Source organism: Chaetura pelagica, unplaced genomic scaffold (assembly GCF_000747805.2).
Source record: "Chaetura pelagica isolate M959 unplaced genomic scaffold, ChaPel_1.0 scaffold121, whole genome shotgun sequence".
NCBI classification, from domain to species: domain Eukaryota; kingdom Metazoa; phylum Chordata; class Aves; order Apodiformes; family Apodidae; genus Chaetura; species Chaetura pelagica.
Genome location: NW_009954546.1, coordinates 240,178 through 255,751, shown reverse-complemented (window position 1 = coordinate 255,751; position 15,574 = coordinate 240,178). Strand labels below are relative to the sequence as shown.

At 43.6% G+C, this 15,574-nt stretch overlaps 1 protein-coding gene across 1 annotated transcript in view; it reads right to left on the bottom strand.

Moving 5' to 3' along the window:
• Positions 1–233: 233 nt before the first annotated feature.
• ST8SIA5 (ST8 alpha-N-acetyl-neuraminide alpha-2,8-sialyltransferase 5) overlaps positions 234–15,574 on the bottom strand; it is a 46,315-nt gene continuing 30,974 nt past the window's right edge. The window contains exons 4-7 of the mRNA XM_010005021.1: positions 13,734–13,878; positions 9,812–9,924; positions 5,392–5,484; positions 234–907 (exon numbers count right to left, since the gene is read on the bottom strand). Coding sequence (XP_010003323.1) covers positions 439–907; positions 5,392–5,484; positions 9,812–9,924; positions 13,734–13,878 — 820 coding nt within the window. The 3' untranslated portion in view covers positions 234–438. The remainder of the gene's footprint in view (positions 908–5,391; positions 5,485–9,811; positions 9,925–13,733; positions 13,879–15,574) is intronic.

The window sequence follows — 15,574 nt, the reverse complement described above, 5'->3', positions numbered from 1 at the left end:
CCCCAAATACATGAGAACAGTGCTTTCAATAAAATCAGGCAATGCCTCAAGGTACTTGATTCAGCAATGGATGTAAAGTCTATGCTAAAAATCTCCATCACTGATTCTCCTCAAAAGTTTGGTGCTTTTCTTTGTAGTGAAATTATAACTATACTAATGTGCTCTGTTTACCCCTAAACCTATTGGAAATGTGCCTCTAATCTGACTTGGTTTCCAAGGCAGTGTATACCCTGGGAGAGAGGAGTTTTGCTTCTCCTACACTGTTATGGACCCAAACTGCTAGCAGGAAAAATGCTGGGATCCTATGGGGTGCAATGCCTTGAGGAAACTGATATCAAACAATTATTGCATAATCTCGGGGTGTAATAAAACTTCCCACACCACACAGAGGCATCAGCTTCCTGCCACACTTTTGTGCCAGAGGAAGAAGTGCCCCTGTCAACAGCAGCTACAGGTCCCTGTATGAACCCGTAGGATCCCCTTGCTGTGCATGTGGAGGAAGTTGAAAATTTCTGAGGGCATAGCATGAAAACCAGGGCGAGGTTTCACATTGTCGTAATAGTGGTGAGTTATAAAAATCCCTGAGGGGTTCATGGGGAAGGCCCAGAAGCCAAAAAGGTGGACCTCTTCACAGAGCTCCAGGGCAGCAGTCACCAGGATCAGCCCCGTGCTGATCCGCTTGGCCCGCACCCCCAGGCCGAGCCAGTAGCGGGAGACGTTGATGAGATACTGGGGGTGAAAGTAATAAACAGCTTGCTGGGATTCAAAGTCATCCAGGACATATTTGACCCGGATGGAAACGTCCGTGTTGCGGGTGTTGTAGAAAGCTGGCAGCAGCACGGAGGCGTTCTCGTAGACCTGGAGGACGTTGTAGAAGGGTTTCCTCCATTTCTCCAGCTTATGGAACCTGCCGGAGGGGGAAAGGATGTGAGGGTCAGATCCGGCAGGGAAGAAACCCCCAACAGAAAGAAGAAGAAACAGAAGAAACCCCCTTTCCTGAAACGTGTCTGATGGAGGCAGCGTTTAAATGATGTTCCGGTTCACGACAGGAATATGTTTAGATCAGTACCTGAAGCATCAGCACAAAGTGTAGGGCAAAAACACAGGGGATAAAAATAAAATAAAATAATACATCTTCTCCCCTCTTTTGGCAATACTGTGGGCAAACTTTGCAAACATTTCTGACAATGTCTCACTTTGCATTTTGTTACAAGTACTATGCAATTTTTTCCAGGGTTTGGCTGGCTCTGTAGTTTGTTATGCAGGGTAGAGCTATATAAAAAAAGTGGCAAATGCCAAAGCAGAGCAAAAATATCTCTAAAATGTCTCACTGTAACATTTAAAAAGAAATCCACAATGCAAGAAAATTATTTTACGTTGCTTGAGAAAAGAAACGTCTTCCCCAGCATGAAAGGAAAGTGATGATTATCCCCATGGTCCCAAACCTCTCAGCCAGGTGGCATGAAGGTACTAACCAATTTAAAATTAAAATTGCTCAGTCAATCCTGGCTAAAAAGTTTAACTGACATTTCTTTAAAAACATGATAATGTGTGCTACTATATTTTAGAATTTAGGGTCGGATTCAGTTGCTTCCACCCTAAATGTTTCTTAGGCATTTGGCTGGGGCTTGGAAGCATGGCACAAGACTTCCAGGGGAAGGAAAGCTCTGCTGTTCATTAATTCTAGCTTTCTATCACCAATGTGCCAGTCAAAGTGTTTAACACATTTCTATAAGTTGTTACAGGTTCCATATGCTAGATAACTTCCTTTGAGCATGAAATTATGACTCATAGTGTCAGTTTAAAGTAATACTGGGGGGGGGGAAATCTGTGTAACAATTGGAACTCAGTGAAAGGTAGATTTGGAAAACTAGTAGAGATGAAAATAGAAAAAAAAACCAGAAATGACCTCTCAGTAATTATACTGGGATTGACAGTCACAACATCCGTCTTCACCCCAACATCCATGAAGTATTTCTCAGATATAGGAGGCAAATTGCATCTATAAGGGAAAGAAAGTAGTAAGAAAGTTTAAAAACTCATTGTACCTTTTGGGGACTAGAAAGCAAAACTGATATAAGGATTTCTCCCAAGCAACAAACATAGAAACAGGTTGAGATTTTTAAATTGCATTAAACGTGCTGATGCCCAAACTGGGCATTAAAGTAACAAGTTCCTAGGGGCTGCATGAAGACCTCTCGTCTTCCCTGAGTCTGTCAGAGCTGACCCCTTCTTGAAGATGTAGCCAATGTTCACTCATTTTCTTTCCATAATAGCAAGTTTATTTACTCTAGCGGTTTAGGACAAGAAATGGGATGAAGCTCCAAGGACAGCCAACCTATAAAATCTGGAACTACCTCAGCATCAGCTGAGCTGTATTCAGTAATTAATACAGGAACTATACCTATAACATTGCCTTTAACATGCCTTGGTTTTTACTCGAGAGAATTTATGGAAAATGATCCACAAGGGACAAAGCAGCTCAGTCCTAAATAATCCAAAACTTTCTGCTTCCCTTTATACCTAACTCTCAGCACAGTGTAAGAGCAGCAATTCTGACTCTACAGATTCATCAGAGAATGTCAAAGCTATTAGGAGCAAACTTGTGAAGATCTGAAAACCTTGACTTTGCCCAGCCCCCGCTCACCTTGGCCTTGATCTAGATTCATCCTCTCACAAAATTTAGAGCATCCCTCAAGAGATGCTAAAGTTACTGAAACAAGCTTCTCATCCAATAGGAAACCCAGCTACAAAAAAGGCTTCAGCATGTGTTACCAGAGGCAACATGGGCGGCCTTGCTACTGGTTTTACACACAGTTTAATCTGGAGTTAGATATCTGAAATACAGACGTTTTGAAAACTGACCTACAAGCCACAATAAAAGCCATCACTACTAAGATCCCCACGGTTCAAAAATACTGCTGTGCCTAATTCCCAAATCCCTCCATATTTCTGTAGATCTGAGCTAAATAGGAGAAAACTTTGAAGGTATGGAAGGTAAGAGGACATGGTGGGGGGGGGGGCAGAGGAATGTACAAAAATCCTAGATAGTCCTTCTCAGACTCAGGAAGTTTGCATCTACCTTCTCTTCATCAGGTCAGAGACTTTTTTTAGCCATTATCCTTCTCTTTTAGCCTTTCATCCTTCTCTTAGGCAATGTTGTTTCCTGAACTTTGCCCTGCTAGGTCATCCAGTGTCCTTCTGGAGTCCCTTAGCATCCTCAGTTCCACCCAGCACTGGGGACTGTGCTCATTAGATTATAGTTGAAAAAGGTTTCCAAATTTAAGCTTCAACATTTTTGAACTCCCACCAGGATTAAGAGAGACTGAATTCCTTGAAAGTGGCAATTCCTCATAAAAATTCTACAATCTGCATAAACTGTACTTTTGCCATAAGATCCTAAGAATTCATCCCTGCAAAAAGAACAGTCCCATCTCCAAATGCACCCCAAGTTTCATCACAGATCTCTTCTCTGGCCAGTAGATGGAGATAGACAGTAACAACTAGAAAATGCAAGTCGTGTGTGTATTTTACATGTTGTAATGTACTATAGTTAACTGCTATCAGAATTAATTTCATAGAAAAATCCTGGTTGCACCCTCCTGGACAGAAGGTTCCTGACAGCACAAGATCTTCCCAGGTGTCTTGAAGGTATGACTGAATGCAAGCAGTGCTCCCCTGGCAGTTTCTGAAACATGGTAAAGAATTATTTCCTTGGTGACCAAGATGGTGATTCCTGGCAGCTGGGTGAACTGGTGCTAGACTGGGAAGTCAATATGCTCAGACCTGACCTTAAACGCAGGCTTTATGTTAAAAATTATCTCAGCAGACCTTCAGCTCTTAAACAACTGCACATCTTTGTGCATAACACTAGTCCCACATGTTCTGAAGATCAGGAACCTGGGGTTTCTTTTCTACAAGTACTGGATGCATTTATACATAATCCAGTTATACTTAAGCTTTTTATTTAATCAAATACTGGTAGCAAAAGCAACCCAGCTTCTCAGTTCTGTAGTGATCTGGTCTGCTCTTTGAATCAGTTTAGGTTCTAGGAAGAGTGAGAGTGTTAAAAAGGCACCTTCACTGGTAGTTCTTATGCATAAACAGTATTTGCTGCACATATTTTCACTGTCACTCAACAGCTTGTCATCTCCATGTGGAACAGGTACCACTCCTTTCAACCACACTGGTAGCTGTGATCCAACATAATAGAAGGGAATCTACAATAATTATTTAATGCATATGGGGCATACAAGGCTTTTAAGAAGCAAATTATGTGAAGCCTGGACTGTTTCATGGATTAAAACTAAGACAATAGTTTTCTATAAAGTGGGCACAAGAGGCAGACACAGGGGCCTGAAAACAAGGAATAGTGAAGGTAGGAACCGTAAAATTTTATTTCTCATTTTATGCCAAATTAAATTAAGAATGCAATGAGTGCAAATCTGATCTATTTTTTGCTGGTATGAAATCAGAGAAATTAATTGATTTATGCACAGTTATTCTAAACTGACAGCAATGTACCCAGGGTCAGAAAATAGGCCAAGAGGAGTAAAAAGGTTTTTCTTTTCTATAGAACAGGTCATACATCTGTGAGTTAGCTGTCATATGCCATGACCCAGGCAAAGAGCTTAACAGGATTCAGAGAGGGATTAGTCATGCATATGAATAATAAAAACATCTTTCCCATCTATATTAAGGATTATAAAAGTGCTGCTAAAGTCCTGGGACACAAGTCGTGGGACAACCCAGCCTATGCAAAACCTGGACAACTCCAGATGGGGTGGGGAGCACAGCAGGAAGACACTCAACCTTCAGAGTTATTCAGGTGTCACTGCACACCCTGGAGTCACACACAATTGTCAAAGTTGGAAGAGAGCTCTAGAGATCATCCAGCCCAACTTCCCCACGAAAGCAGGATCCCCTGGAGCACATTCCTCAGGGCTGCATCCAGGGGGGTTTTGAACATCTCCAGAGAAGGAGACTCCACAGCCTCCCTGGGCAGCCTGTCCCAGGGCTCTGTCACCCTCACAGCAAAGAAGTTTCTCCTCTTATTTCAGTGTTACTTCCCATGTTCCAGCTTGTGCCCGTTGCCCCTCGTCCTGTCCCTGGGAACTACTGAGCAGAGTCTGGCTCCATCCTCCTGCACCCACCCTGAAATACTTGTAGGCATTGATCGGGTCTCCCCTCAGCCTTCTCCTCTCCAGGCTGAACAGTCCCAGCTCTCTCAGCCTTTCCTCATAAGAGAGATGCTCCAATCCCCCCATCATCTTTGTCACTCTCCCCTGGACTCTCTCCAGCAGTTCCCTGTCTCTCCTGAACTGGGGAGCCCAAAACTGGTCCCAGTTCTCCAGCTGTGGCCTGAAAATAGAAAAAAAAACCAGAAATGACCTCTCAGTAATTATACTGGGATTGACAGTCACAACATCCGTCTTCACCCCAACATCCATGAAGTATTTCTCAGATATAGGAGGCAAATTGCATCTATAAGGGAAAGAAAGTAGTAAGAAAGTTTAAAAACTCATTGTACCTTTTGGGGACTAGAAAGCAAAACTGATATAAGGATTTCTCCCAAGCAACAAACATAGAAACAGGTTGAGATTTTTAAATTGCATTAAACGTGCTGATGCCCAAACTGGGCATTAAAGTAACAAGTTCCTAGGGGCTGCATGAAGACCTCTCGTCTTCCCTGAGTCTGTCAGAGCTGACCCCTTCTTGAAGATGTAGCCAATGTTCACTCATTTTCTTTCCATAATAGCAAGTTTATTTACTCTAGCGGTTTAGGACAAGAAATGGGATGAAGCTCCAAGGACAGCCAACCTATAAAATCTGGAACTACCTCAGCATCAGCTGAGCTGTATTCAGTAATTAATACAGGAACTATACCTATAACATTGCCTTTAACATGCCTTGGTTTTTACTCGAGAGAATTTATGGAAAATGATCCACAAGGGACAAAGCAGCTCAGTCCTAAATAATCCAAAACTTTCTGCTTCCCTTTATACCTAACTCTCAGCACAGTGTAAGAGCAGCAATTCTGACTCTACAGATTCATCAGAGAATGTCAAAGCTATTAGGAGCAAACTTGTGAAGATCTGAAAACCTTGACTTTGCCCAGCCCCCGCTCACCTTGGCCTTGATCTAGATTCATCCTCTCACAAAATTTAGAGCATCCCTCAAGAGATGCTAAAGTTACTGAAACAAGCTTCTCATCCAATAGGAAACCCAGCTACAAAAAAGGCTTCAGCATGTGTTACCAGAGGCAACATGGGCGGCCTTGCTACTGGTTTTACACACAGTTTAATCTGGAGTTAGATATCTGAAATACAGACGTTTTGAAAACTGACCTACAAGCCACAATAAAAGCCATCACTACTAAGATCCCCACGGTTCAAAAATACTGCTGTGCCTAATTCCCAAATCCCTCCATATTTCTGTAGATCTGAGCTAAATAGGAGAAAACTTTGAAGGTATGGAAGGTAAGAGGACATGGTGGGGGGGGGGGCAGAGGAATGTACAAAAATCCTAGATAGTCCTTCTCAGACTCAGGAAGTTTGCATCTACCTTCTCTTCATCAGGTCAGAGACTTTTTTTAGCCATTATCCTTCTCTTTTAGCCTTTCATCCTTCTCTTAGGCAATGTTGTTTCCTGAACTTTGCCCTGCTAGGTCATCCAGTGTCCTTCTGGAGTCCCTTAGCATCCTCAGTTCCACCCAGCACTGGGGACTGTGCTCATTAGATTATAGTTGAAAAAGGTTTCCAAATTTAAGCTTCAACATTTTTGAACTCCCACCAGGATTAAGAGAGACTGAATTCCTTGAAAGTGGCAATTCCTCATAAAAATTCTACAATCTGCATAAACTGTACTTTTGCCATAAGATCCTAAGAATTCATCCCTGCAAAAAGAACAGTCCCATCTCCAAATGCACCCCAAGTTTCATCACAGATCTCTTCTCTGGCCAGTAGATGGAGATAGACAGTAACAACTAGAAAATGCAAGTCGTGTGTGTATTTTACATGTTGTAATGTACTATAGTTAACTGCTATCAGAATTAATTTCATAGAAAAATCCTGGTTGCACCCTCCTGGACAGAAGGTTCCTGACAGCACAAGATCTTCCCAGGTGTCTTGAAGGTATGACTGAATGCAAGCAGTGCTCCCCTGGCAGTTTCTGAAACATGGTAAAGAATTATTTCCTTGGTGACCAAGATGGTGATTCCTGGCAGCTGGGTGAACTGGTGCTAGACTGGGAAGTCAATATGCTCAGACCTGACCTTAAACGCAGGCTTTATGTTAAAAATTATCTCAGCAGACCTTCAGCTCTTAAACAACTGCACATCTTTGTGCATAACACTAGTCCCACATGTTCTGAAGATCAGGAACCTGGGGTTTCTTTTCTACAAGTACTGGATGCATTTATACATAATCCAGTTATACTTAAGCTTTTTATTTAATCAAATACTGGTAGCAAAAGCAACCCAGCTTCTCAGTTCTGTAGTGATCTGGTCTGCTCTTTGAATCAGTTTAGGTTCTAGGAAGAGTGAGAGTGTTAAAAAGGCACCTTCACTGGTAGTTCTTATGCATAAACAGTATTTGCTGCACATATTTTCACTGTCACTCAACAGCTTGTCATCTCCATGTGGAACAGGTACCACTCCTTTCAACCACACTGGTAGCTGTGATCCAACATAATAGAAGGGAATCTACAATAATTATTTAATGCATATGGGGCATACAAGGCTTTTAAGAAGCAAATTATGTGAAGCCTGGACTGTTTCATGGATTAAAACTAAGACAATAGTTTTCTATAAAGTGGGCACAAGAGGCAGACACAGGGGCCTGAAAACAAGGAATAGTGAAGGTAGGAACCGTAAAATTTTATTTCTCATTTTATGCCAAATTAAATTAAGAATGCAATGAGTGCAAATCTGATCTATTTTTTGCTGGTATGAAATCAGAGAAATTAATTGATTTATGCACAGTTATTCTAAACTGACAGCAATGTACCCAGGGTCAGAAAATAGGCCAAGAGGAGTAAAAAGGTTTTTCTTTTCTATAGAACAGGTCATACATCTGTGAGTTAGCTGTCATATGCCATGACCCAGGCAAAGAGCTTAACAGGATTCAGAGAGGGATTAGTCATGCATATGAATAATAAAAACATCTTTCCCATCTATATTAAGGATTATAAAAGTGCTGCTAAAGTCCTGGGACACAAGTCGTGGGACAACCCAGCCTATGCAAAACCTGGACAACTCCAGATGGGGTGGGGAGCACAGCAGGAAGACACTCAACCTTCAGAGTTATTCAGGTGTCACTGCACACCCTGGAGTCACACACAATTGTCAAAGTTGGAAGAGAGCTCTAGAGATCATCCAGCCCAACTTCCCCACGAAAGCAGGATCCCCTGGAGCACATTCCTCAGGGCTGCATCCAGGGGGGTTTTGAACATCTCCAGAGAAGGAGACTCCACAGCCTCCCTGGGCAGCCTGTCCCAGGGCTCTGTCACCCTCACAGCAAAGAAGTTTCTCCTCTTATTTCAGTGTTACTTCCCATGTTCCAGCTTGTGCCCGTTGCCCCTCGTCCTGTCCCTGGGAACTACTGAGCAGAGTCTGGCTCCATCCTCCTGCACCCACCCTGAAATACTTGTAGGCATTGATCGGGTCTCCCCTCAGCCTTCTCCTCTCCAGGCTGAACAGTCCCAGCTCTCTCAGCCTTTCCTCATAAGAGAGATGCTCCAATCCCCCCATCATCTTTGTCACTCTCCCCTGGACTCTCTCCAGCAGTTCCCTGTCTCTCCTGAACTGGGGAGCCCAAAACTGGTCCCAGTTCTCCAGCTGTGGCCTCACCAGGAGGAGTAGAGGGGCAGAATGACCTCCCTCCACCTCCTGGCCACACTCTTCCTTATGCACCCCAGGATTCCACTGGTCCTCTTGGAACAAGAGCACTTTGCTGGCTCATGGATCATTTATTGTCTACCAGGACTCCCAGGTCCTTCCCCTCAGAACTGGTCTCCAGGAGGTCCACCCCTAACCTCTGTGGGTGCTTGGGGTTCTTCCTCCCCAGATGCAGGACCCTCCACTTGCCCTTGTTGAACCTCATTAGGTTCCTCTCTGCCCAGCTCTCCAGCCTGTCCAGGTCACCCTGGATGTCAGCACAGCCCCTCTGGTGTGTCACCACCCCTCCCAGCTTGGTATCATCAATTAACTTGCTGAGGATAAACTCTGTCCCCTCACCCAGGTCATTGACGAAGACATTGAACAGGACTGGACCCAGCACTGACCCCTGGGGCACACTGTTGGCTTCAGGCCTCCAGCTCAACCCCACTCCATTGATTATTGCAACACTTGAGCTCTGTGCCACTTGGGAAACACACCTCTGAGGCATCCCAGCTGCACAGCATGGAGATATTAACATCTGGCCAAGCTGCTTGACACACAATAGAGGTTCTGCCTCAGGTCCAGAACTGCCCTGGAAAATCATGGCCACATTCATAGGTTACTGCTCATGGGCAGCTGCCCACAGAAGGATAAATCCACAATGCCCTGGAAGAGGACATAAAACTTTGCCAAAAGAAAGCCAGTGATTGACCTCAGGGAGTTAGGAAGAAACAACTTTTCAAAGCATCATTTTTAAATAAATATATGGTGGTGTGTTTGTTTTTTTAAAAAAAACATCACTTCCTGTGCAAGAAGCAAGCTTGATTTGGCCAGTTTGTCAAATCCCACATTTCCAGGTGAGAGAGAATAGCTTTGCAATCCTTTACATGCCATTAAGACAGGCAAAGGGAAAAGCAGAGCTGTGGTGGTTACCGGAACACGAAGTCTGCGCTGTCGATCTCCCGGCCACATCTGCTGTTCTTCAGAATTCCTCCATTCCCAACCACGGCACATTTCTTAAACTGGGAGCGGTGGTATGGCATATCCTGCAAGATCACAGCAAGGAAATGGCTGAATATCCCAAGACACGGAGGCAACAAGTCCTGTTTTTACTCTTTCCTTTTTATTTTCTTAATGCACGTTGCTGCAGATGCGCTTAATCACAGGAAGCTGATGCTGGTTCTGGCCTGCAATATTCCCCTGGTGCATGTAAATGGATGGGATTGCTGTCTGTGCAATTAGGAGGGGGGACTAAGCCACAGGGACAAAAAGCAATAACCTGGTTTTGCCCAGACTTAATAATGGAATAAGTAATTTCAGAAACATAGAATCATAGAATCCCAGACTGGTTTGAGTGGGAAGGGACCTTCAAGATCATCCAGTTCCAACCCCCTGCATGGGCAGGGACACCTCCCACCAGCCCAGGCTGCTCCAAGCCCCATCCAACCTGCCCTTCAACACTGCCAGGGATGGGGCAGCCACAGCTTCTCTGGGCAACCTGGGCCAGCATCTCACCACCCTCACACTAAAGGATTTATTCACTTCCCAGATCCAGAGGAGTTTTCTACTGGGATACATGGTCAAACATAAGCTCTTATTCACATCCATGACTTGGGCATGTCACGTTACTCAATGCTTAGAGCTCCCCATGTTCAAGTTATGGGCCACGTCTGTGCCACCAGGACCTTTGCTGAATTAGAATTTGAGGTGCTGGCTTAGTGAAATAAAATTTCTGAAATATGGTAGTTAGTGTAGTGAACTTTATTCTAAAAGGACTGTGTTTCCATTCCAGCACAGATGTATTGCATTGTGGCAGGCAGCTTTGAATCAGAGACATTACAGCCCATGCATATTAAAGTCTGTAATTCAAAGGGTTGACCCCCTCCCTATTCTCATTCCCTGTGTTTGAAGGAGGAGGGGAAATCCTTGTGTCAGTGGAACATCTGCAGCTGCATGGGACTAAAGGACAACAGGCCATGGAAAAGCTCACTGTGCTAAGTGCTTTACAGACAAACAGACACAGTCTCCACTCTGGAAAACTCAACAAAATACTTGAGTCAATAGAAGAAAGTGACTGACAGGGGAAAATAATTAACACAGTTGCTTAGGTACCAATTCAGCAGGCTTGGAAGGGCCAGTGTCTCTGGTCTGCTGAGGCCATGTTACATTGTAGATGCAGTAAGAAATGCCCTGGGCACTTCTTTGGTGTGTTTAAGTTGCATTTTGACTAGTTCTTGGTCATGGCTTTCCATCAGGGAACCACAGTTCCCTTTCCCTAGGGAACCAATAATCCTGGTGCCGGGACTCTAAAGCCACCTGACTGAGATGGCTGGGTGAGGTGGTGTGGCTGCTTCTCTTCATGGTCCAGCAGTCCAGCAGAAAAGGTGGCAGGAGTTACTCACTAAATTAGAAATTATGTCCTCCTGAATTAGAAATACAATAATAGCCACGACAACTAATTAGGCACCTTGTCAGAGGTCTAAATACAGGTCTTTAGAGCAGAGAAAGGACAAGATTAGAAAAGCTTCTGTTTCTGTGAAAAGAGTCTTTTGTTGCCTAAAACTGTGCCAGTGGTCTGTTCTTGCTGAGAAATGTCCTGGAAACACAACAAGGTAAGAAGGAGGATGGAGAAATAACGACCAAGAGAGGTGACTTCTCAGCATCTCTATTGCTGTCCATGTACAATGCAAATGCGCTGGGTTTGGTACTCCTGAATCTGGCTGGAGAAAGGGCTGCAGCACTCCCACAGAGGACAATCCCTCAAAACACAGGCTGCATTCCTGGTGTGTGAGTACTCCACTGAACTGATTTAAATGAGTCAGCTGAAGGACTCTGGGCAGGGTGGAGGATGCTTGCTGTCCCTTCTGATTCCCACATGAGGGCATGATCCATGAAGTTATCCTACCCCAGGCATTGCCTTCTCAGCTGCCTGCAAACCTCTCCTTCCACAGGCTCTGATGTCCTGCTTCAGGGAAGTCTGCACACACAGTCCCAGAGCAGCCAGTAAAGCCCTGCAAGTCTCTCCAAATCAGGCAGCACATTACAGTGATGAATCAGAACCTAGCCCAAATCTTAGTGCTTGCTTCCACTAACTACACTAATATCATTACTGCTTGTGCTACCAGCAGGGCCTAGAACCTTCAGTCAGGCACCTTTCTAGACTGGTGTAGGACACACCATTCCACAATCTTCAGGCAAAGCTCTGTCTCCACAGGCAGACATCCAGCTGCTGCTGGAGCAGGAGAGAGTGAAAATCATGTCTCTGAGAACAGAACTGGGCTGTGAGGGTGAGGGGGTTGTGAAGCAGAACCAAGCCCAAGCTACACCTCATAAATATGCAGAAATGTGCTTATATAAGTATGAGAGTGCTCGTTTGGGTACATACATATTTTATCAATAACTTCATACTGCAAACTACAGAGCGGCGCGGTGGTGGCATGACATTTCTAGGTGATTGTTCCCAGGCAGGATCTGTCCACGGCACTGGTATGCCATGAGGCAGAAGGGCATGCAGTTACACCTGGCTGAGAAAACAGCAGCTGTCTAGCAGGGGCGTTGTAGAGTTGTCCGTGCTTTATCCAGCAATTCCTTAACACAAAATGCCTTGGCAGTCCTGAAAGTGGGGATCAGAAGCCAAGTCTCCACACTCAGCACAAGGCTCTTGCCCTTACAGTCTTGCTCCTGTGCTTTCAGCCCTGTGTCTCCTGCATTTGCCTTTATCTCCTACACTTGCCATGCTCCAAGGCAGGGGGTGGCTTTGGCCACAAAGCTGCTCCCAAAGTCACTTTGGCATGTGGGAGCACCTTGGAAGCATCCTCAGGGCATCCCTGGATACATAAAACAGCAGCTACAGGACACTCCCAGCAAAAGCATAAGCATTGCCTGTGCAATCAGGCAGGGTTTTGAGGATTATACACTTCTAGATTTAGGTGTACCCACTCTTCCTGTATGTCTAGATGACAAAGTGCTTTCCTGGATCTGAGTTTTTCCCCTGCTCTGCCCCAGTTCCCCTTGTGCACATTTAGGTAGCAGCACTACCCTTCCTCTTAGTCGTGTTCAGAAAACAAACAGATCAAAAGTGTTCAGATCCTGAAGAACAATGTTAAGGACACAAATCTAAGGACTTAAGTTGGTTACTTTTCTTAAAGGGATAAATTTTAGTTATCCCCTCCAAATATGCCATTCTAAATTCATGAGGTGAACCCCACAATAACCCAGGATTCACATGAGCCCATTTCTGCACATCACTCCCCATGTGCAATGGGAATTGCCCACTGCTTATAACTTTGAGTGACCCTCAGGTCAAGGATTCTTTACTGAAAACGTTTTAAAGAATCTTTGTGATAAAAAAAAAAAAAAAAAAAAAAAAAAGAAAAATTCTACAGCCTGCTCACAGAGAAGACAAAAACAGGAAAAAAAGTGTTAAAGTAGCTAGTCATTGTGAATATGAATTATAAAAAAATCATGACCCTAAAAGAGCAGATCTAACCCAAATGTTGGACTTACTGTATATAAGTACTTTTTAGTACTTCTGATCAGTAAATGCCTTCTATTTAGCTTTCTTAAGTTATTTAATTAGCTACTTCACTGCTAGATCAGCAATACTTTGCAGGAAAATATAAGTGAATGTATACATATATGTGTGTGTGTGTACTTATATATAGGTATCAGATGACTACTAGAAAATAGGATAATCAGCTACTATATCATATGCAAAATTAAACATTTTCAAAGCATAAGCAATGAAGCTTATAGAAATGTCAAGCAGCCAACTGACAAATGCTTGGCTATAGGATAGCATCTAATGCAGCAAGTAGAGTGAAGCTGACTGCAAATGGACAGAGGCATGAGGCACCTTTGGGAACATCTTGAAGATCTCTTGGTTGATATGGAAGATCCCACTAGTATCCACTTCATATTTCAGTTTAGTTCCCAAAGGGGTGTTTTTCTGGGTGGTGAAGAGAAAGGCAGGGGCATTGCAACACCTTGACAAAGTGGATCTGTAAAATGGAAAAGAGAAAAGTAAGATCAAGGAGTTGATAGGACTAACACTCTCAACAAGACATTTGTCAGTAAAAGGAACATTTCAGCTTTAGGAAGAGTAAAATGGTGGTTTGCTGGATTTTCCTTTAGAAGATTTCAGCTTCAATGAAGTTCTCCTTGATTGAGGAACTTATGCTAAAACAAACAAACAAAACAGAAGGCTGGAAGAAATTAAACCCCTGCACCTGTCTCTTCTAGGCTGCAGCAAGTACATGTGCACATTCTGCCCTGCTCCACACCCCAAAGCTGAGCTCCTGCCCCCATATCTGGGGAAACCATCCCAATGAATTAGTCTCTCTAAGTTTTAGAGGCCTTCCACTTTTTGTAAATTATTTACTTATCACTGGACAGAAAATGCAGGGATTGAAGTATTCACGCTGTGAAAGGGGTGTGAAAGCTTGGCAGGGTGGGGACTTAAACACAGCAATACCTGAGGACATCACCCCTGAGGACATCTTACCAGGCTGCAGTGGAGCACGGCACAGTTTGATTAAAAGAATAGCTTTTATAGTCTCAGTTTTGCCTTTGATCTTGCATATGTGCATCAGGAAGATGATGTGACCCTGACAGATGAGTGTCAGGCAACATGGTCATGGCTACAACTCCGAAGTCTCAGACAAATGGCCACAATTCTCTTTGTTGCAGGGACAAAATGGCAGGGGTTCCAATGCAAAGAAAAAAATATTTTGAAATCTCAAAAAAGAGACTCATTAGATGACAGAAAAAAACATTCAGCTTTGACCCCCTTTGAAACTTAAAACAAGAAGCAGCATTCCAAATAGGGGTCCATTCCTTAGCCATTCCTCCTACCTTTTCCTCCCATATTTTTCTCCTTTTAGTGGTGGAATTGAAAGCCCTGAGATCAGCTTAGTCCTACCCTAGAGCAGGTTTGCTTCTCAGTCAATGCATCTTAGACCTTTAATGAAAAATGCATGTCACGGCAAATGCAGGAACATGAAGACAAAGCCAGAATTCCCTCAAATATCCTAGATTAAATACCTTGCATCTGGGGTATGTGGCTTCATTATGAGCTGAAGGAATAAGCAAGTGTTCTTTACAGACTTTATTACAAGCACCAGAAAGCAAATACAGAATTATGCAAACATGTCAGTGATGTCCAATTACTGTTATATACATGACTCATACAGAATGACACAACATAATGATCAGATCAAGGCAGCAATCAAGACTGAATAAGTCAATGGACAATTTCTAATAATAAAATCATTAAATAATTATAAGCAGGTAGTGGGATTGAATTGTGGTATGTGAGATATGAAAAAGCTCTTCATTAGTTCTGCATTAAGGAACTGAAAGAGATGATCTTTAATGTCCAACTGGTTTTCCAGAGACATGTTTCTTAATGTAAAAATCTGGTATCTGCTGGAGGAAAACTGTCATGGAACTTGTATTCCTTAGCTTCCAGATGCAGGACCTACTGTGATTTTTGAGCTTCTTCTCTCCCTGCGGCTTAAGTCGTTGCCATTTAACTCCTGCTGGACTCTCCCCATCTCACCTGAGGGTCCAGAACTGGCAAAGGTTAAAACTCCACAACTCTGTTGTTAGACCACCACCCTTTAGCCTCCTTCCAGCCTACCTCCAAACTCAGGAGACTTTGATCTGCTTTTAGGGGAAACTGCTACAGTTTCCCTA